Raw genomic sequence first — 24,015 nt, 5'->3', positions numbered from 1 at the left:
TCCATCATGCTGTAGCTCTCGTTTCCTGAAGTCCCCCAAGACTCTGGAGCTCAGGGGCAGCAGATCCTTGGCATTCCCCACCCTCTGTCTCTACCTGTGCAATCCATGCTACCACAGCATCTGTGTTGGAAAGAAATGACAGCCCTGTGGAGCTCGTTGTCAGGACATACTATGTGCACCTAGGACTGCACTACTGTCTCCTTCCTGTCACATGGTGGCTGTGCCAGAGATGCCTGGTACACAATCTGCTATGCATCCATGACTTATTCCTGGCATGGAGAGGCCTGCCAGCAAACATGGTTGCTCCTTGCATGATCCCATGCTTAAAGAAGCTTTTGCTAAGGAAGTATGTTGACCAGGCTACAAGTTCACTTTAAACTCTTCTCCTCTTCCATTAGATGAATTTATGTGGTCCCTCTCTCACTGGAAAAATAGAATATTGTTGAGATGTCTTTGGGATCAGGCCATGATTGTGATTTGATGACCTTTAACATAGGAGTTTTGCTACAAGCTCTCTTTTGCTGCCCATTTGAAATTATGGAAGAAAAATATGGTGCACATGTCTAATGCCTGGGGAAACAATGGATGGACTGATTCTTTTAGAAAATGATTCAATAACAGGTCTTCCCTGTAAAAATATTACTCTTGCAATTCTGCCAAGACCAGTGTTTACATGGATTATCTCTCTCGTGTAAGTAATGGCAAAATAAATTAAAGCTTCGAGCATAGCGCCAACTACGCATTTGAATTTCTCAAAGTTTTTTTCTTTTTAACACAGTTGGGTAAGATAGTCTGGCACCTCTTCAGCCTCAACATTCCCTCATGTTTGCAAGATGTTTATGGATTATAAAAAAAAGATAATTGACATTACATGTGAGCTTTTTTTGGCATTCAGCTAAGAAAATTTGGCAGCAATTTATATATAATTTTTAAATTTCATGGGTGGCTGACTGTAGCTGGTGTTTCTTAACTGGTAGAGCTGCTGTCCTGCTCTGAAAAGAATCTAGATAAAGTGTGCCAGATCTTTTCCTGGCAGTAGACAGCATAGCTCGCTGAAAAAAACCCAAAGCTTCACTGGGTTTAGTTTGCGTAACTATCTTTAGAGACCAGGACAAAATAAGGCTAATCAATTGAAGATATGAATGCAAGTTCACATAAGACTTCCTCTTCCAACCTTTTTCTTCCCAGTAGCAAACACGCCTTTCTCAAATCCAGTTCTGGTTTGGCTCCCAACCTCCCTATATTCAGTGCTAGGTTTACAGACCAAACTTGCTACAGAAAGCAGGACACAACTAATCAGTACATCCAGCAGGGTCCTAACCTGCACCTGTAACATCTGCATAGTAGGTGAGTGGAAAAATAGCAAAGGAGGTCTTGCACAGCATGGAAACAAGGGTGTCTGTGTGCCCATGGGAGCAGCAGGAGAAAGGGTAGATTTCCAGCTCCACAGCCTTCCAAACCTCCCCCCTCCAGTAAAATCATGCTTCGACAGGATCAGTTAACAGCAGAAATATGCCACAATAACCGTACGGCATTGAACGTAGGACAGCCACACTTCTACAGGAAAGAAAAAGATAGTTTTCTTAGTGGTTACATTTTGCTTGTTCTCTCTTAACAAGTAGTAGAAAAAAAGCATTAGCACAAAAAGAGTGGGTATTCTTAACTTGTCCTTAATGTCTATTGAAGAAACTGTGTGATAAAGTGGCCCATCTGCCAAAGAGATTAGAGAAGAATAACCAATCGCTATTCCTTGCGTAGTAGGTCCTGGAGAAGGTCATTTTAAGAGGGGTTATTGCAAGGTCTACTTAGGAAAAAACAGACTTTGTGGGAAGAGAATGTGGTGCGATTAAGTGGTGTATGTTTCCCCAGACATTAGCAAAGCACTTAAATGCTGTACTTCTGTGGTTTCTCATCATTAGATTTATAGATAAGTTAGGTGTGGAACAGGATGGATTTACAACATATTTTTATATGTAATTCTCAATATTACTGGCTAGAACTAGACAGATGATATTCAAGTTTCACCACACTTCACTGCCAATATACTGAATTCCTGAATTGTCATAATTTGCCAATTTTTTTCTCTCCTGGAAAAAGAATGTGAACTATCTCAATTTTTTTTGATGATTATTTGATGTGTCCTAGCAGTCCTTTAGGGTTCATAACACCTGATCTCCCTTGATGTTCTTGGGATTGATAGGCTGGCCTAATATGCCAGCTAATCTCCCAGCCATTACTTAAAGCTTAAAAAAACCCAACAACTTAAGGAAAATACTGAAAAAATATACGGATTAAGTGGGAAAATATTTTGCTATCTTTGAACTACTAAGAACACCAGTAATTAAAAGCCACAAAATTATAAACATGGTTTAAGTTGAAATTCTTGTATAAGCATGTAAGTAATCTATTTGAAAAAGTAAATGACAGTCATACCTGGCCATAGCAACCTGCATAATGAATAAGGCTTGGGTGGTCTTTTGAGCAACTTAACTCTGCAATAGCTTCTGTTTCACTCACCATCCACCGAACACACTCCAGCTGACCGTTCTAAATAAAACAAAACAAAATTTACATTCCACCTGTTTCAGTTCTAAACACATCTACTAAATAGGGAAAAGCTTATCAAGATTACTAAGATGTTACAGAATTCGTTTGTTTGAAAATGCGTTCTTTTATCTGCTCTCTTGCTGTCCTAGATCAATTATAGTTTGGCTATTGACTGTAGCAAAAGTGGCAATATGGAAGTGGCAGGCAGTCCAATGGTATTACAACAACCTGGTCCCTACTCTCAGATTGTTCAGAGCAAAACCATAGTTCTGTTTCCATCACTTGTACAGCAAGGCTCGATGACTAAATGAGATCATTTGCTGAAGCAGGGTGAACAGTCTCCCTACTAACTCAAGTCTTTACCGATCACTTCCTAATGCAGGCTTCCTAAATTATTCTCACCTATGTAGTATCTAAACACCTAATCCCCATGGATTAGGACCTATCTGTAACAGATCCTGCACAAACACAAAAAAGGAGATGGTTCTTTTCTTCAACACCTTTTACAGCTTAGTCTCAAGACTGCCAGACCGCTATGCACACTCCCAGCAGTTTGTAATTTACTTTGAAGTGGGATGTAGATGCTGTGGAAATAGATGAACATTTTCTTCAGAGCACGCTGGTAGTCCAGAGTAAAAGCAAGAGTTTTTGGCAACCTCTCTTGCTGCAACCCTTTTTCAGCAATGGTACCTCGGTAAATGCAGTTTGGCATGACCTACATTCCAGCCCACTCTTCCTTTTTCAACTCTCATGATCATAAAGGCTATTACATTCTTTACAGCTGAAAAAAGTATTTCAATTGCTCAATCAAAACCTCACAGAGGTCAATTATATAAAATAAATAGCTGTATGCATAAAATGGAAAAATATATAATGAGAAGACATATCCATTTCAAGTTTCAGTTTTATTTTTATAAGAACGCAATAAATATGACCCCATTCAAAATTATATGGGAGAAAGAAAAATTGGAATAGAATTAATTTGATATTTGTCTTATTCCTTCTATATGTAATGTATGTATATAAACACGTAAATGCACATCATTTGACTTTACTTTCCTCTATTTCTCTCAATTTCAGTAAAACAATGAAACTATTTGTATTTTTCTTATTATGCTAGAAGAATCCTCCTCATCATATTCAGGTTCAAATATTAGTAAGCATGACTAAGTCACACTTCTTAATTTTGTTGTCATTTGTATTACAACTAAGTAAAATATTTTTGTATCTTTAAAATTGAGGTAAAGTATTAATAAAATTAAGTACTTGCTAAAGAAGACAATTTTGCTGATGTGGAAAGGGTTTCTCCACAGTTAATTAAAATAAACTATCAATATGAAAGTGTGACTGGCCATAACGTATCACTCGATTTTCACTTTTTAGCTCATAGCTCAAGGTCAGAAAGAGGCCTTAAATCAAAAGAATTATTTTTAATTAATACATTCCTTACTGGGAAATGTTACACAACATCAGTAAATTGTTAAAATTCCCTTCCATCAAAATTTATATTCCTGCTTACAAGCTCGCTTTCCTTCTGATAGTCATAATTCTTGTGGAACATAGGTGCATGCCCCACATGGTATACCATTATGGGAGTTACAATGGTATAAAGTAAGAGCAAGAATAATAGTCTGTTCTACCAGTGTGCAAAACCACTTTGGGAGTAATGATCAAGAGCTAAAAAGTTTAGTTATGCCAGATTACTTCAAGGCTCTCACAAAACTTTGCAATGAACCAGGACATGTCCAGCCATGCAGGTCATCATTAGAAACACTTGGGCCTGAGTCACCCTCACTTACATGAAGAGCTCCATCACATTTACATGCTTTTCTGTGAAAGCCAAAGCATGCTCAAGTATCTTAGAAACTAAAGGAACTATTAAAAAAGCCAAACTTTCTGCAGAAAAAGAAAAAAAGTTTGATTGCCTTATAAACACATTATATACCTAGGTAGAAAAAAACAAGAAAGAAAATAATTTCCAACTAAAATTCTAATACTTTAAAGTGGCAGACCATAACTATTCAGTTTGGACATGGGCCAAGGTTATAACAGCATTTCATTAGTACAACCAAATATCAGTCTAATTTTATATTCATACAGTTTGTTCCAGAAAAAGAAATAAAAAACGACTCTGAAACCTGCACAAGGGCCTGAGGTCACTGCAATGATGTCTCAAAGATGCAGACCTGCAGGTTGGAATCTATCAGGTCCTCTGTCAGTTTCTGAAGTTTCCCCCAGAAGCAAATAACAAGAAAACCCCAGGAGAAACAGAAACTATTGTATTATATTTCACCCTTTTCCTTGTTTCTTCTTAATCTGCTTAGTGGCTGAAAGGAATCTCACTTTCTAAAGAAGCAGAATCAGTATGGTTAAATTATCAGCCTTCTTGTGAACAACTATGTTTTATTTTAGTCCAGCAGCACTAACAATTTTCACATCTTCCTACACAACAGGTTGTTGTGTAACATGTACATTTTAACTTTGATGCAATTGCTCTAGACAGCCAAGAAGTTTCACTGCCAGATGTGGTTCAGAGGTTTTTTATGCTTTGTAAACATGTACCCACACTCGTCTTACAAGATTATACCTGTATTTGTAAAAAGCCAAAAAACTATTATTCTCTCTAAAGAAACAACTGAGTCTGAGTTAAATGAAAGTTCCTTAGAATAACAAATTTTTGAGTCAGTTAACTGATTTAAAAATGTATTGACAACTGTGTATAAAATGTCAGTGTTATAGAGCTGACATTGTATCCTGCATAGTAATCCATTTTTATTTGCTCATGTGGTACCAGCCGACAGTTCTTTTTTTGCTCTCACTTAACAAAATGCTTGAAAAATAGCATCCTGCTGAATGTATTACTTACTGCCATCACAGAAAGAAACTGAATAACCTTTACATCACAGGACAGTAGAGACAGAGAGTACGTTACCTTTATGGCTAATCCAGCTGGAGTTAGCTGCTCAGCGTTTCGTTCATTCAAACAGTCTTCACCCATCAAAGAAGTGAGATGCTGCAGGCATTCTGCATGTCCCTTTGATGCTGCTACATGTAACAGATTGTTGTCACACTCATCATGGATTTTATCCAGATTATCTGCTGCTAAATGTGGCTGTTAAAAAAAACATTAGGTTAGTTACAACTAAGGATAAAAAGATATACAGAACATTAAACCTCACAGTCCAAGACACAAGGCAAATACAAAGATGTTTCCCCATAGGCATGTTCTTTTATAACTCAAAACCAGCAGCCTGCCACTTCACTATACAGAACCTGGCTGCTGCTACCAAAAGGATAGATGAAGGATGCTCACTGGTTTGATTCACTGTGTAGTTTCTCTCCTCATGCAATTGTCATACAACAGTGCAAGATCTTGAGGAACTTTAAATCTTTGTACTACTTTGATCAATCTTCTCTTTTTTTTTTTTTTTTTTTTGTTTTTGTGTCATTATATTGATGAGTAATTGTACAGAAAACATCCATGACTCCTAAAAAAAGTTTCTGATTAATTTTGCTCATCACAAAAGTGGCAGCTCATGTTTAGCATGATCTAAAATAAGACTTTTATTTGATAGCTTGTTTCCATGAAAAAAAAATGTTGGGATATTTACCTAAAGTCATACACAACCATGACCTAATACATTATTTCTGCCTGAATCTTATTTTGAGACAAAACAATTGGATTGAGAAGCTCCAGAAGGAAAACAGAAGGAAGACAGTTAAGGAGTAGGAGTAGCAATGGTAAGTTCCTTGCGTTATGCAGACTTGCCAGAGTACTTTCGATGAGTCTACTTCATTCAGAGGTTTCAACCTGTTTGGAAAAAATATGCATAGTCTTTCCATCTACCTACCTACGGTAACCTCCTTCCCCCCCAACTCCCCACCCCCACACACACCCCCACAGACCCCTTTCCTATTTCAGGGTGAATTTACTTTGCTTTTATTTCTTACTGGGCAACTTAATATTCTCTTCTGCCTCTGTCTAGTCTTTGTATATCTATCTGCCTTTGTTCTTCCTGCTCTGGTAATATGTGTCTTTATGCTTGAGCTAGACTGGTAAACAGAGAAGTTAAACAAAAATCTAACAAAACCAGTTCTTATACATACACTGTGCCTCCACCAGCTGTTCTGAGTGGAGAACATTTGCTCTGCATCATTATGTTAACTTGCATCTAGTTACTTTGGAAACCATCCTTGACAGTGTCTGATCACAGTGCTAGAATTTACCAAAGAAAACTTCATATGGGTCAGAGGCCAATGAGGCTTTAGAGAAAGCTCCTGCCTGAGAATGCTGCTGTAACAAGACAGCATAAACACTCCTGAATAATAATCAGAATACAACAGAAGCCTCTCTGTTCCCATCATCAGCCTCTAAATAACAACTGAGGTAAAAGAGCAATAATTGAACAAAGCAACCCACAAATGTGAAAGGCAAAACTCAGTTAAGATTTAAATTTTATATTTAAGTGATCTCAACAGTTAAAACACCTGCCTTCTGAACAATTTCAGTGTACTACTTAAACTAGTAATCTTGGCCAAATTTACATAAAACTAGTATCTTGATTTTGCTATGTATTTGACTTAAAGATTAAGTAAAACATTCCATTTGGAAGCCCATATGCTCAATTTCTAAGGAGCGTACAGGATAAAAAGGGCACCAGTTCAAAACAAGCACTTCATCAGCTTTGCTGGCTTAGTAAACCACATTACAGATCGCCTTTATTCTATGTGTTTCATGAAGAAGATTATACTTACTAGTAAAGATATTTGGCCTTCCTTTACAATGTTTAAGATGCTCTTGATTTTTTTCACCTCTTCACTCCTCTCTTCGTGCCCCCCTGCACTGCCCCAGTTCATACTCAGCTCCTCTAGCTGCTTGCTTTCTGCCACCGCCGACTGCAGGTGGAAAGTCCTCAGGTGGCAGCTGGGCATAGTCTTCTCTGTTTTGTGAGCATGAGGATCAACGAATGTCCTGCTGAGGAAGCCCTTGCCTTGGGCTTCAGATTCATGGACCGAGCTACACTTAACTAAAGGCTGGGAAAGCTCTAATTCTTCTGTTAAGTGTTTGTGCTGATCAAGGACAATGGGCTGTGTTTTTCTGAGCTGAGAGCCTTTCACAGGAGACAGCACACAGAACTGTGTCCCGCCAGCAGGCGAGCTCTCTGTGTTCCCTGCTGAGCAGGTCTTGCCACTAAGACCATTCACTGCTGAACAAACACCCAAAATTTTTTTCTCAGGAGCTACCTTTGTAAACGGAACAAGCTGCTGGCTTGATTTAATATAAGGCACATCCAAAATTTCATCCATATCCAGGTCATAGTGCTCCAGCTCCCCAAGCAGAACAGCAGGCTCGATGTTTTTGCTTTTAAGGCTCTCTCCTTCTCCTGGACTCTGGTCATCATTTGGAGGTGCAGACTGAGAATCACTGCCTTTCTGGTATTCTCCCTTCTGGTTCTTCCGGTCATCACTTTCGTTGTTCTCAGAGCTTTCTGGCTGGTGCTTTAATGGGGAAACCCTCTTCACTGGTCTGAATTTATTGCACACATCTGCAATTCCTGTTGGTTTCTGTGCATTTCCGATAAGAGTTGAGACTCCACAGTTCCAGCTGCTGCTGGAAACTACAGAAACAGAGGAATGTGATTTAGAAGTGATTACTACCAGACTTGTGACATGATACAGAATGCTTTACTATAGCTAGATATAGATATACCTGGCCAAACACCAGAAACAAGAATTACATGGCCACATGCCACATTCACATCTAAGCACCTTTAATGGCACCCCTACCAAAACCGCTGAAGAATTTGACACTCCAGAAAAGAAACTTTCTTCAAACAGGACACACATTGTAATCAACTACAAATAAAGTAGTTTTAATCAAGTAATGGACATCAATAAGAGCCTAGTGGCATTTACAGTTGTTCTGTCCAACTATGCTAGTTTGCACTCTACTTTTTTTTAATTGTGTGAAGATGCTTCATATGAGTAGGATGATTTTCTGAAGGCTAACAAAAGGGTTAGTCAAAACTTTTTAGTGGGTTTGTTTTAACAACAGTAACAACAATTTAATTTTTAAGGCCTGTTACCTCTGGGAGATGTATTTTTCACACAAGAACTGGAAATCAATATGAACAGTGACTGAGAGGTGGGACTGTTCAACCTGGAGAAGAGAAGGGTCAGGGGGAATCTCGTCCTTGCCTAAAATTATATGATGGGAAGCAACGGAGATGAGGAAGTGAAGCTCTTCTCCATGATGTCCACTGACAGGACAAGAGGCAATGCGCACAAAGTGAAACACATTGAATTCCATCTGAACACAAGAAAATACTTTTTTTTCTGTGAGGCTGATCAAACACTGACTGGCATGGGTTGCCTAGAGACATTGTGGAGTCTCCATCTGTGGAGATACTAGAAATCTGACTGGCACAGTCCTGGTTTTAACCTGCTCTCGTCGACCCTGCTTAAGCAGGGCCATTGGACTAGATGATCTCAAGTGGTCCCTGCAAACCTAAACAATTTTGTGATTCTCTGATCTGAAAATGAAGCCTGCTTATTCAGGTGTGGTGTTTCCTTTTCCACTTCTGCTCCCTAAGTTGGGCTTCTCTGTCAAACCTTCCTTCCCTTATATACATAACCTATGTATGTATGTACATACACAGACACACACATATAGCTCTGCACCTTACAGACTATTATTTCAGTGCCCTGCAGGATATGGAGTTTGACCACTGAAGCTGACTTGCAGAGAAGAAAAGGAGCTCAAGGCACCTGAATGCTTAATCCTACCGTACCTGCACTCTTTCACAGTCCCAGCTGGTGAACTCTGGCAAAGTTTTCCTTATTTTGTTATTTTCAGTTGAGGGGCCGCTAAACTGAAACCATGAGAGCGTTTATGCAGTTTCTATGCCACTTTCAGTGTTCACTAAGAGTTAATGTATTCTGAAAGTCAATAATACTGTTTAAACAAAGCAGATTTATTACACGTGCTAAATGCATATCAGTGGGATCTAATTTGTGGTCAAAACACACAATTTGCCATGAACACCTTCCTAAGGAAACATATATACACTTTCAGTGCAACATTAATGTCTGGAATGAAAGATTAGTAAGGCTGAGTTGTTATGCATGTCTAAAAATTACCTTAACGCTTTTGGAAGCGCTTAAGAATACATTTCCGAAGAAGAAATAAAAATAATAATAATCAAAAGGCATGTAACTTAGTAGGCCGATACAAAGAATGCACTGTGCTGACTTATTTATGTATTGTATAAGATCCTAGGTTCAAAGGGCTACACTTTTATGTTGGTTTTATTTACATGTGAAATTTTTTCCAAGTGATACAGGGAAATGGATACCATATGTTTCCCAGCTGTTTTGTTCTGACAGGAACTATTAAGCACTCAGTATGGAAATGAATTCTGTCTGAGTTTTATGAAAACACTGCTTTCAACACAGGGGTCTAGACAGAGGAAAAGGCATCAACATTTTGTGTGTCGTCACTTTATTTAAGCTTACATTTATTTCGTTGCTTGGCTTTCTCCACTTTCTAACCTTAATAACATGCATTTACATAAACCACCGATCACAAAATTGTAAAATCGGACTCTGTGAAGAAGCAATGACCTTTGTTACAAATCTATCTTGCATCATTGTGAAGTAATGTATTTCTCTTTTCTCTCATTACAGCTACAGCAGAGTAAGGTATGTCCATTTTTTCACTGTTTTTCTTCCCAACGTCTCTTTAGAAACACTTTTCTTCCAGAAACAACGGAACACTGAGAACAGCCAGCAATATTTTTATTGACTTTCAAACATATTCTTCACTTAACTGGGATGATGAATTTATGCTGCATTTAATAAAGGAGTAGACTATAGCATTTAACCACATAGCAGTAGGGAAGAAAGCAAGTCGGGCTGGTAGACACAATCCTTCCTTGTGCTGTTTCCTGCTCAGGTGCTGTACAGCTGCACCTGTGCATAGGCAGTTACACATAGCTAGTTTCTGCCTACACAACACTGAACCCACAGGCCAGAGCGGACCAGGGCACGGCTTGAATCTCTTCCACTCTGTTTTCAGAGGCTTGTTCCCTGAAGAAGGAAAAGCAAGTGCTGACTGTGTCCTCCAAAGCACCAGCACAGCAGGAGTTATGTGAGTAGTCTTCAACAGCTGCTCCAGGGGAAAAGCCTCTCGCTCATCTCTCCGTACTATGAACTCAGGCAGGGGCCATTAAAAGTCTGGGTCAAATAAATACTGTTTGATTCTTTTATAAACAACAGTAAAGGATGGTCTGAGTTTAAGGCAGGGGACTAGAATGTGGAGCAGCTAGCTTGATTCCAGAATCTGACAAAGAATTCTAGTATAATCTTGGACAAGCCCTATCTTTTCTGTGCACCAATATCTCATGTGTAAAAAGACAATGACAAAACTTTTTTTCCCAACTACATTGTCAAGATTATTTTGCTAATATGAGTGATTTGGATGATCCTGTTGTTGTGCTGCTGAAGTGAAAAGAGAGGAACACAAAAACTGGGAAGACTTCATCCACATCAGTAAAGAAGTGTTGTGCTGCCTGACAGACCTGAGGTGTCAAAGCATTTCCTTGGCACTAAAGGAAACACTTTCTGATGAAAACCTGCAAGGGTCAAATGTGCAAATGTAGTTCTTCAACATATATTGTGCTCTATGCTCTTCTTGAGGAAAATGCAAAATGTGAATAAAGAGGCAGGCCTGTAGGCTTATTTATAGTTTCACTTTATTTGTTATTTACTTATTTATTTATAGGTGTCTTGCAACTACGGGGGGCCAATAATCAGAAAAGGGAACAATTAGGAAACAACTTCTCTTGCATTTTAATAGCTTAACCAGAATCTATTTCAGGAACCAAAATTTACCTTGAACTTTCTAAAAAAGATCCTTATAACAAGTTTCCAATTGGAAGCATCTGTTGACATCAGAGCACGTATCTAGGGCATGGGGAGATGTGAGGGGGAGTTTTGTCTGGTATATGAGCATCTGTGGAATTATAGGGTAACTATATGAGTTTTTTTCAATCATCAGGACTACCTCATGCACAGATGAAACTTCACCCTTGTGACAGACAGTTTCTGGGATACTTAAAATCCAATGCCAAACATCAGAATACCTTTAAATTGCCCTGAGTATAATGAAAATAGAACTCTGCTTTCACTTCAGCTCTATGAAGGGGCTCGTGTGTGTGCAAGAGCTTGTCTCCCTGGCATATGGGTACAGTAACATTCTTTAAATGATGATGGCTTCATGAAGTTTACAGCACTGGTGACACAAATAGGTTGCAAAAGGCTGTATATCACACATCAGTACCATTACAAAACAAACTGAACATCCTGCAGAGCGGTATTTATAGACATTACTCTGCTAGATCTTCATGAACCCAGAATGACTCGCATTCAAAGAACACTGACTGATTGAGGAAAAGGTCAAACTCCTGTGTTTCTGTCACCATCATCACAGACTCATTTAGGTTTATGCTTTGACCAATGTTCTGTAGTCACGAATGCTGCTGTTGAACAGCTGGGACATACAACAGGCAGTGGTGCAGGCAAACAGGAAACTGGATGTAAAGATTGAATCATTTGCAGATCAGTTGGCAACTGAGTCCATGTTGCTCCACTAGGTCACTTGACACCTATGCACTGGTTTAACAGGAATGAAAAAGAGTTTCAATTCATTCCTGTTCTTCAATTCACTGTCGGCAACCAGTGATCCCCATTACTAGGCTACATCCCTAAATGAAATTCTGGAGCTTTTTTAGCTTGCTGTCTCTGTTCCTTCTCAGGATGGAAAGCAGTATCTTACAGTCAACTGCACTGAACCACTGTCCAGGAGAAAAAAAAAAAAAAAAAAAGGGATGACTTTCCCTTATCCAAAGAGTTATCAGTCATCAATGCAGTTAGTGCTTCTGCCTAATGACCTGATCTGCATCCAGACTGTGCTAACTCTAAATTCTCTGTATTTCAACCTTTTTTTCCCCTGTGAACTCCGTACCTGTGCAGTCAGAAACCACCATAAAGCTGTGAATAACAGGGGAAAATACACTGCTTTGGCCCTGGAGCTGACAGTCCTGGACTATGGTAAAACCACCTGCTGATTTTATCATGCCTAATAGATCTTTCAATGGCCTATGAACCTCTGAGGTTGAATCATGGTTATTTCTTGCTGACAAAGTGGGAGCATTATGGTTGCTTCCCTAATAACTTCCCAAAGTAGCTTGGTTGCAATGTTCTTTATTGCAACATTCATTTGGAGAATTTGAGCAATATAGTGTAAGTGGAACTGCTCTGAGCACAAGGAGGTGGACAAGATGGCCTTCAGAGGTACCTTTGGACTTAAGTTATGATACGATGAAGAGGTAAGAACCCTGAAAGAATGCTGCCTGCCTGCATGTGGTAGCAAGACTGGAAACAAAGTGCAAAAAAACCCGAGAAAAAAGACAAGAGAAGACATTGTGGGCTTTTACCTTACAACCTTGTCCTCATATACTTGGAAAGTCCCAGCATACAATACTGGGAGGTACTCCCTACCCTTGCTGACAACACAAGAAGCTTCTTTACTATTTAGACTTCAATTTTTTAACCTTTAAAAAGGGTAAAGAGGATGACTTTGGGAACTACTGACCTGTCAGCCTCACCTCTGTGCATGGGATCTTCCTGGAAGATATGTGAAGGCATATGGGTGACACAGAGGTGAGCAGAGACAGCCAACAAGGCTTTACCAAAAGGTCATGCCTGACTAATCTTAGTGGCCTCCTGCGATGGATTGACTGCATCAGCGGACAAAGAAAGTGCCTGTGAAGTCATTTATCTTATCTTCTGTAAGGCCTTTGACACAGCCCCCCACAACATTCTTGCCCCTTATTTGGAGAGATAGGTTTGATGGATGGACTACTTGATGCAAAAGGAATTGGCTAGACAGCCAAAGAGCTGCAGCCAACAGCTCAATGTCCAATGGAGATTAGTAATGAGTGGTGTTCCTCAGAGATTGGTTCTGGGACTGGTACTGTTCAATATCTTTATTAACAACATAGGCAGTGGGATTGAGTGCACACTCAGCAAATCTGCAGATGACACCAAGTTGAGTAGTACAGTTGGTTCGCTTGAGGGAAAGGATGCTATCCAGAGGGACCTTGACCAGGCTTGAAGACTGGGCCCATGTGAGCCTCATGAAGCTCAAGTTCAAGACCAAGTGCAAGGTCTTGCACCCTTACAATGAGGGTGGTGAGACACTGGAACAGGCTGCCCAGAGAAGCTGTGGATTCCCTATCCCTAGAAGTGTTTAAATGTCAAGCTGGATAGGGCTTTGAGCAACCTGATCTAGCAAAAGATGTCCCTGGCCCTGAAAGGGGGGTTGGACTAGATGATCTTTGAGGGTCCCTTCTAATCCAAACCATTTTAGGTTTCTGTGATCCTGTAGATGTGAACAAACTCTGTTAGGTTGACTCTGTTGCTACCAAAGGATGAACACATTCAAATTACTTTCCTTTACCTGAAACTCTTCCTTCTTGCTTTAAGAATTCACTTACTGTGGAATTTACTTCACTTTCCATCATCGTCATGACGAAATCCTGGGATTAGTATTGACAACCGGCCATACCTATTAAATATATTTTTAAATGCACTATTTCACCATATTGCTCACATACTATACAATAATTTGGGGACCTGCATATAGTATATGCATATATATATATATATATACCTGCATAAGTATATACAGACTTGCACATTTGGAGTTTTACTGTCCTCTGAAAGAAATGCCTAAGTTTCTTCCTTTTGATAGGTCTTCAGCAGAGACTTTTGAATCAATTAAGACTTGTATTAATTCCAGGTCCATTTAGTACACTGTGTAACTGACGTTATATACAGACACTGAGGTGTTGCCTATACTAAGGAAACTTTTAGAAAATTCCTCATGGCTGTAAACATCAATTTATTTCCAACACCGGCAGGTGTTAAGAGATGGAGGAAGGGATGCCTCTTACCTATCAATGGATAATCAAACCCAGTTCTGAATATCTGTTTACTGTTTTATAAATATCACTGAAATAATATTTAACAATGTTAACTGAAGGTGGCAGTGTTTTATAGTTTTAATATATTAATAACTTCCAGGAGTATATTTTAGGGTTCTTTAACTTAAGCTCTACAGCACGAGAACCTGAATTGAAGAACAACCTTGCACACATAAGAACAGAGAGGGTTTGCTCCCATTTAAGTGGAATTTGAAAAAGAATGGGTAAACAGGGTGAATAATAATTCATCCTTTTAAATAACAATGCATTTTTTCCAGGTAATTCAAACATTAGTAAAAGCCTCAGTAAATGAATAATTTTTCCTCTCTTGGCTTGAGGAAGAACTGCAAAAGCTGTCATTTCTGAAATACAGAATATAGAAGAGGTAAAGAAAATTTTGCAATTAATAAAGTGGGTTTACCCTTCTAACGACTGATCTAAGGATGTAAAAGAGAGGCAATGAATGAAGTTCTACTGAAAAATTGGAAAAGGCCATTCTGGCACAAAATGTCTAAAACAAGAAGAAGGATGTGAAAAAGAGGTAGGAAAAGAGCTTATGTATAGCTATCACAAGTGTCACTGCATACTGATTATTGTTTTTTCTAGGAAAAATCTTCTTTTCAGTATCCTACCAAAGAATTATCCAATCAATACTGTATTGTTTCAGACATATTTACCTGGGACATATTCAGAGCACTACAGACTGTGAAATTAATGCCATATAACACTGCCTCCAAATAAAATTTTACTTTAACTTCTCTTACAGCTAAAAAAACCACCAAGAGCCTAAGACAGAAATTGTGTGCAATTTTGAATTCGCTGTTTTATTTATTTTTCTCAAAAAGGGAACTAAGCTGATCACTTTTGTGAATGACAGTTACTTTGGGAATGAATTGGATAAGGATAACTGCTGGAGATTAAAGATGAACTTGCTTTTATCAACCTCTGAATAAAGATAGAGAGTAGGATATTGACCTCATTTGAGACACACATTTAATGACAACCAAAAGTTGTAATAGCTGACAGAATATACTTCAAAACAATATGGCTCAGTGAAGTTTGTTGAACACAGATGTCTTGAACCATTTGCTCAAGTGGCCTTAGAAAATCTGCCCAGAAAGAAAGCAAGCAATTTCATGCTTAATAACAAAAGCATAAAGGACTGATCTCTGTTTCAAACCATTGTTCTACATTAGACAATGCTGGAAATCAATGGGCAGGCTGGCTAACACTTCATTTCAGAAAAATGAGTTAGCTAGATCCATTTTTAAACTACACTCTTTAATTTTCTATCTTTGAGGAAGAACAATGCCTATCTTAGTGGTTATTATGCTAGCTAGATATTCTATGCTAGAACAAAGATCATTCATTTGAAGCATGATGGTAAACAGTTGCCCTTAATCATGCTTAATTGTGGATAAACCAGGATTTGCCCTACGCCTTTTCTCCAATCTCGTGTCTTTTGCCTCGTAATCTGGGGGTACCAACACACATATTTTGGCTCCAAGGATCCCCTGGAATTTTCCTGAGTCAGAATTCCATAAATCCAGGGAAAGACACAGACGAGTCAGGACTGAGAGTGTATGTGACTGACTTTTGTGCACATCCTGCAAAAGGGTGAGGAAGAAAACACCAGACCTTCCCACCAGCACAGGTGCAGCACTGTCCAGTGCTGCCCAATAAAGGGAGGCAACTGGGAATTCAAGGAGGAAAACCCACACATAGGGAAATCCCTTTTCAGGCTTTCTAATCTCACTTTGGCCAAAAGAACAAGTACTTTGAACAAAAGTTACAGGCAGACAGAAACAGTTAAAAAAAACAACCCAATTCTTTTGAAAGGTCTATGTGAAATGCTTGAGAAAGCACACTGACCAGTAAACACTGGTGTGTTTGCCTAGGACTGTAAGTGCTTAGAGTAATTTGAAAATGATGTAACCAAACACTTTCATATGTTACTGACATATTAGTCAATGTTTACATGAAATGAGGAAAGAAAATGCAATTTACAGGGCTATTTACTAAACTCATCTGTGAACAATGAATAGTAGGACTTCCACAACATCAGCCATATAATTAAAAAATGTAATTCCACGAAGAGGAACTGTCTGATTTAAGTCCATGTTAACAATCTGGTTGGTGAAAATGGTTGTCTGCATATTTATATATTTTTTTAAGTATAAAGTCAAATCTTATTTTCTCTATAATTTTAGCTGTCTTATTGAACTAAATATTTTCCTAAGACAAAGCTGAGAATTATTTTTTAGATTGTTAGTGTCCTGACATATCTAGTCTTATGGCTAAGTTATGCTTAACTTTTAGTTCTTTAAAAAAAATAATTCTTGGGTAGTTCCACTTCTACATTCTTCTTTGTTGTAAAGAGGAAATGCAACCTCTGACTAAGCCGGAGTCATTATGAGGTAAGAAAGCTGAATCAGCTTTTTGTAAAACCTCTGGGGTTTTCTATGTATAACTACTTAAATTACCAGTGGAGTACCGATATAAAATAGCATTTATGATATAATCTATCTTCATAAAAAATAGCACATAGCAATAATAATTTGGGGAACATTTTTTTTTTATTGCTCTACAACATGAGGAAGGCAAGAGACTGCACCAAAAGCAACTATGAAAAATCAACAGATGGGGCCTTACACAATGTTGACTGATGCAGCTCTTTTGATATTTCAAGATATTGGTGTCTGTACAGAGATATAACACTGGCACTATATGTTCACCCAGTGATTAAACACAGTAAAAATAAAATAGATTTTAGGACTATTTCCAATTCACCAAAACTAATAAGTGGTAAGTAGAGAGAAAAAATAGATTTCAGTACTGTTTCCAGTTTGCCAAAATTATTATCAATGCTAAAGTCCTCTTTTTTTGACTCAAGACTTGCAAACAAAGCTGTGAATTAACTTCCACTGGCAGAATCCCCAGTGCTACTACTGCCTTCCAGCAACGCCTGTACTTGCTTCTGTCAACCGCTTTTCAAGGCACTAGATGAATGCACATGTAATTAAAATCATCATTGAAAAATGTCCGACTGAAGAAGTGACCAGGAAACAACAGAGCTACACAATAACTTGTCAGTTTCTCATGGTCTTAAGGAAGAGCTCATAAGCAGTGCTCCATCCTTGCTACTGGTCTGCATTTTACTTTCAGACTACTATCTGAATTTTAAAAAGAATACACTCTTCCTGAAAACAGATGCTGATGCTGCCACTCTGGGTGAGTAGTCCTTATGAACAGACCACCCAGTATAATGCGTTTTTAGTGGCTATTCTTGCTCTCCTCTGCTTCACCTTGCTCTTGGGGCAGGCTGGTGAACGAATGGCTTTAACTCTTCTTTTGAGAAGATGAGTTAATGCTCTGCCACATGATCAGCTGCTAATACTGACAGGCAGAGTGTGGTGGTGGATATGACAATAGGGAGAAAATAGGGGGGAGGGGGAACATGGAAGAGATGAGTGGGGTGCTGGGTGGGGAATCAAGAGGGTGACAATGAGGGGCAGTAAGCGGTGGGGCGGAGAATAGTGGGAAGAATGAAAGAGGGGTCTAGAATAATGGGAAAGGGTTGTGGGGGAAGACTGGGAGGAAGGCTGTGGGGAAAACAGGGGCAAGACATGGGGAAGAATGCTGGGAAAGACTTGGAAGGGAAGAATGTCTGGGAAGAGAAGGTAAGCTCTGGGGAAATGGGGGGAAAGAATGGTGGGGTGAAGATTGGGGAGAATGGGGATGAAGAATGCGGGGGGGAATGGTAGGAAAAACGGGTGGGAAAACAGTGGGGACAATGGCAGAGAGGACAGTGAGGAGAAATAGGGATAAAAGAATGGGAGGAAGAACAGGGGGGAAAATGGTGGGAGGAGTATGGGAAAGAATGACAGGACGAATGATAAGGAGAATGGCAGGGAAGAATAAGGAGTAAAAGGGGGGAAGAAGTGTGGGGGGAAAAGAGGAGGAGGAGGGAAGGAAGGAGGAGGAATGAGGGAAGAATGGTGGGTTGGGAGATCGGGTGAGAATGGGGAGTGGGGAGAATGGGGGTAAGAACCGGGAAGGAGGGAAGGAGAGGGAAGAAGGGGGAAGGAGAGGGGGGAAAAGGAGAAGTAGGGAGGAAGAAAGGGATGAGAAGGGGGGAAGAAGGAGCAAGAGAAGAAAAGGGATGGGGGTCGGGCAAGGCAAGGACAGAAATGCCTTGATGTAAAATGGGGCAGGATGGGGGGGGGGGGGCAGGTATGGATGGGAGGATGGCAGAGTATAGTGGAGGAGAGGGCAAAGATTGGGATAGAATGTGATAGGCCAAATTGAGAGGGGTCATTAAGGCGTCCTCTCTCTTTCCACTTCTTCCCTGCCTCAGTGTGCAGCAGGTAACCAGAATCACTGCTGTACCCTGTGCAGGCAGTAATACGGCAAGCTAGTATGATAAGGACAGCTCTGCTTCCCGTTATTGCCAAGAGTGGTGGCACACAGCTGTGATGCCCTGGCTTTTAATGACTCTGGTAGAACTAGCTTGAATAGTTTTGACTTAATTAAACACCTCAGAAATTTACAAAAAAACTCTCTAAAAGGAAATACAGAAATATAAGTTGCCAAAATATAGCACAGTTCTTAAAGCCTTCTATTTTCCCACAAATTGCAGGTCTCCCATTTCTGTTATAAAAGTGTTTGATGAAACAACATTAATGAAAGTTCAATTAAAACATCAGAAAGCACAGTAAACTTCTCATAGCTCAACAGAAATAATCCTCTCACCAATTCATTTCTCCTCCATCAGGAAGAAAAAAACAAAAGCGGATTAATCTGATTTACAGAATGAAAAACAACACTGAATGCACTTTTTGTCAGGGGGGCAGGGGGAAGGTCTCCAGCTGGTTCTCATCTATGTGCCATGATTCTTCATTTAGTTTACACTATTAAACTAAAAAACTCAGCTTTAATCTTAACTATTACAGTATGCCTTAGAGTAGATTCTATCATGTAGCATCCTTGATAGTTTCAGACTCTGGCAAAACATCATTGCTCAAACTGGTCGTGGCCATATGGGTAGTAAATGTATCCAACATTTTTTCATTGGCGCCTACATTATTACGTCTTGTCACCAATGGTTTCTCGGGTTTTCAAGTAAATTGTTGCATATACTGTGGTTTGGAGCTGCTGAGATGAAGCCCTACATTTATCTATATACAGCCAAATCCTTTTTTGGAACTTTTTTCCTTCTAATGAACTAACATCTGTTGAAGAAAAAAAAAAAAAAAAGAAAGAAAAAAGAAGTTGTATTTCCAGAAAGCTGTACAAAAATGAGGGAAAACAAAACAACAGAACACTGCCAAGAAGCTATTGTTGCCAAGCTGTACATGATAAAAAGCAGCCTAGAAAATGATGGGTGGACAGAAGTGGGCATCATACCTGATCTGTCTTCATTTTGTGAATCACACCTTCTACATAATTCTGGGATGGTCTTGAGAGAAGTTACAGAATACTGTAAAAAAGTAAAAAAAAAAAAAAAAGTATATGAAGTAATTAATTTAAAAAGATAAAAGGTAAGACTTTCAAGAGGTCCTGATGTGATGGGCACAGCCTAAACCTACCAATCCAAGAGTACTTCTGGCAGTCTGATGGTCATCTCAGGTTGCATGAGAAAAGCAAGATACATCAAAGGAGAGAATAGATCTAGGCTTCACAGCAAATGTCAAAGGTCTCGCTTTGCCCACCTGGGCATCTATTACAGTCACTATACTGCAAGATACTTCATGCTTAAAAATTAGAAGTCAAGCTTTCACAAACCAGTATGTAAAAGTAATGCAGAATATTTGCACAGCAGAGACCTGATTTTAGAGAGGGATGCATGTACTTACATGTATCGGGTGACAGGTTCATTTCTCTAATCTAGGCTTTATTAAAGCAAACTTGCATTATTACTTCGATGTGACAGGATGTGCCTGATATTAATCAGTATGCTATTCCCTGAGCTGAGCATTAAAAAGGAAAAAACCAGAGATGACATATGTATCTTACTAAACAGAAATCTTTTTCTTATAAACTTGTGGAATACCCTTGGTAAGACACACGATCCAGTGTTACAAAACTACACATTCTGACATATAGAAATTAAGTTACTTAACAGCAAGCCTTCCTTAATCAAATGCTTCAATGTTACAGGAATCTTCACTCAAACAAATGAAAGTCATTATGTCTGTGGAAGATCAATGGCTTTGCTCATATATTAAAAAAACCCAACATTAAAAACAGTATTTTGGAAACTAAAACAGAAAGAAGCATTTAGGATTAGCACAACTGAAAATTTTTAAGGAATATATAAACACCATATGTTTTCAAAGAATCAGATATTTTTAGCTAGTGTGCTATTGACCAATGAAGGAAAGCAACTACATGTAAAACCACATGAACTTTCTAGACAAAAAACAAATGGTCATACATTGTCCTGTTTTTTGCAGACAGTTCGTCATTCAAAGTTTGATGTGCTTCTAATGCACAGCTGGCAATCTACTTCAAAATAATCTAAAGTTGACCTCATATGACAGATTGAGTAAGTAATTTACTTCTCTGGTGCAAGTTTAAGACTGCTGCTCAACTGATCGTAGTTATTTCATTAAACCTCAAAAACCTCCCATGCCTTACTCTTTTTTCCCTTGCTGACCTGATTCAGTGATGTATTGAGAAACCTCAGTACGACAAGAATCTCTCGTAAGTATTCCCAAGATCAACACTGAACTCATTAATTAAAAAGTGTAGCAGCACTCCACATAACTACCCATGACTCCAATCCCTGTTAAACTAGGGGTTGCTCCGTGTGACTGCTCCAGGATGTGACAGCCTAAGGCAACAAAGAGCAGAAAAACAGAGACCAGGAGAAAGATGCTATTAAACACAAATTAATACAAGTTAAACACACACATGCACAAACACCATGTGCTATGCTTCACTCTGGTTGTTGTTTAATGAAGATTGAGCTGTTAAGCTATACATCTTGCTATTTCAGCACAAAGACTCAGAAGGCAATGTTGAACTGGTCTAGTAAGATTCTTAAGAGAATCCAAGGAACATGTCTCCAAGGAATATGGTAGCTTCATAAGACCAGCTGGTGCAGTTTAAACTATTACACAGTTTGTAATTCAATTAGAATGAGGCCTTTTGTATTCCACTGCTATGTGCTTTGTCAGGCAACCTCAAAGACAGAAAGCCATTTTTCTTTCTCGTCTTTTGTCTTGTTCTTTCCTGGAAGAACAGATTTTCTTTCTGTTTCAACATTGCACTAAAATGTATTCAGTTACCACCTCCCACCACCAAAAATCTATTAAATGCTATAAATTTGATTTGCATTTTAATCACATTGGTTTGATTTCATTAACAGATTTCCTCCCACTTGCCTCTGCCCTCAAAAAGACTTCTGTGCATTTACGTTTATGCCATTTCTATTTTGTGGTCAAGATGTGGAGAACTGGGTTTTGGTCCAGGAAGTGACTAAAATTATGCTTTAAAGTGGACCTTTCCCAACCATAAGCACAATCCATTAACAGCTCTTCCCTCTAGAACTACTTTCTCTCATACTCTAGCTCCAGCTTTGATCATCACTAACGTTTGTTAGTTTTCCTTCAACCAACAATTTCAGGGTTACTGGGGTATCACAGAGGGACAGCAAAAGAGGTTGGAACTGCAACCATTCCCTGGAACAGAATTTTAGACTTCATACTTACTCAAAGGCTTTTAAAATTAATTATTTCACATTTTTCATTCAATAATTTTAAACTGGTTTACATACAAAATTAAACACCATTTCTCACATTTGATCATTAGAGTAACCAAGCCAACCAGAGCTGAGGGCCATGCCCAAGGGCACGTGACAGTGTGAGAGCTAAGCACATCGGATCACTTTTGGTATTCAATGCTTACTGCAATCTCTGGTATTTAATCAAAGTGTATTGTGGCTGATGGTGAAATTCTGCAACAGAATCAAGGACTTCTTCCCAGGATAATGCATGTAATAGCATTTTTTATTCCTGTTTGAGTTCTTTTTCTGCATTTAAGGCATGCCTATGTCCAACCTGAAATAGCGAATTTCAGTAAACCCCTTAAGAACTTTGTAAGGTGGAAGAACAGTATCAACAGCAAACAAGAGACAAGAAGCAGTAACACGTATTCCATGCAATTGCAAGATATTCCCAATTTTCTTCAACTGACACTGCTAATTCAGGGGAAAACAGAATGTCCCTTATCATACAAAACATTTGTTCATTATGTAAAACTGCACTATAGAATTTGAATTAATGCAAATGTTAACCTTTTCAATTTCACAAGGTTCTCAAATTTTAAAGCAATGAATTTTAAACCCAACACATAACACATGGGGAAAAAATGCTTCAGTCTCAAGTAAGGCTGTTCTGTGCCGTGCCACTTGTCAGCCACTTGCAGACTTGTGTCTGAGAAGTATAAGAAAGAATAAATACTGCATCATGAATAGCAGTGTAGAAATGAATATACAAAATAGTAAAACTCCATAAATTAAAAAAAAAGTTATTTTTTAGCATTCTGTTGTGGAGAATACCTTTAATGTCTCCTGAAATGGAGACAAATGGCAAAGTGGGACACATAATATGACTCTCAGACCACATCATCAGAACCATGACACCCCCAAAACACTAAGCACCATGTTCTGTTCCAACTGGAGTCAACTCATCAAAACTCAACAAATTCACCTCCAGTGGATCAAGACACCAGTGACCGTGTCCTGCTCTTACATGCACAGCTCTCTGTTTTCATTTAGATAGAGAAAACAGACACCTTCATTACAGTTAATTTGTTTCCGGGTGTTATTGTTACTGTAAGCCATTTAACAGTCTCATTTCAGTTTATTTGCTAGAGCGGAAAATAAACTGTTTCATTAATATTCAAATACCATTAAATTGACACCTTTATATTATATTTGCTTAATAACTTCTAAATTGTGCAACATCACCCTTTTTCCTAGACATTCGGGAATAGCAAGGTACATTAAGAACAAGTAAAGCAACAATACTTGGTATGAGGTTGCAGGAAGATATTCTCAAAAGTAGTGTCAATTTAAGCCGCTCCAGAGCAAAAACCGTAGAGCAAAGAGATTTGGCTTGCACAGTGCATGTGAGAAATAACACCTCCCCATTAACGGCTGCGACCAGCACCTTTGGAGCACTGGTTAGGTTATTTGTCCTATGTATTGATTACAGCATCTTATAAAAACACTTCACATATTATTCTTTGCTTTAACTTTAAAGGAGACCTATATAGACACTGACACTGTTACAGGTACAAAACGTCTCTCTGAATCTAACACCTTCTATGAACATTTTAGCGCCCACCTGCGTTTTGTTTCATTCTGAAAAGGGAGAAAGGGGCAGGGGCGAATATCAATGAGTTCATTAGACGG

The 24,015-nt window shown here is 38.9% G+C and overlaps 1 protein-coding gene across 4 annotated transcripts in view; it reads right to left on the bottom strand.

Annotated features, from left to right (window-relative positions):
* SNCAIP (synuclein alpha interacting protein) overlaps positions 1–24,015 on the bottom strand; it is a 91,302-nt gene that overhangs the window by 24,740 nt on the left and 42,547 nt on the right. For 3 of the 4 annotated variants that reach the window (XM_005234955.3, XM_055791412.1, XM_055791413.1), the window contains exons 3-6: positions 20,001–20,073; positions 7,303–8,165; positions 5,480–5,659; positions 2,434–2,547 (exon numbers count right to left, since the gene is read on the bottom strand). In XM_005234955.3, coding sequence (XP_005235012.1) covers positions 2,434–2,547; positions 5,480–5,659; positions 7,303–8,165; positions 20,001–20,073 — 1,230 coding nt within the window. The remainder of the gene's footprint in view (positions 1–2,433; positions 2,548–5,479; positions 5,660–7,302; positions 8,166–20,000; positions 20,074–24,015) is intronic. The other variant, XM_055791414.1, reaches the window with a different exon arrangement.

The sequence above is a fragment of the Falco peregrinus genome, chromosome Z (assembly GCF_023634155.1).
Source record: "Falco peregrinus isolate bFalPer1 chromosome Z, bFalPer1.pri, whole genome shotgun sequence".
Lineage (NCBI taxonomy): Eukaryota > Metazoa > Chordata > Aves > Falconiformes > Falconidae > Falco > Falco peregrinus.
The sequence above is the reverse complement of the archived record's forward strand: the minus strand, read 5'-3'. Positions and strand labels throughout refer to the sequence as shown.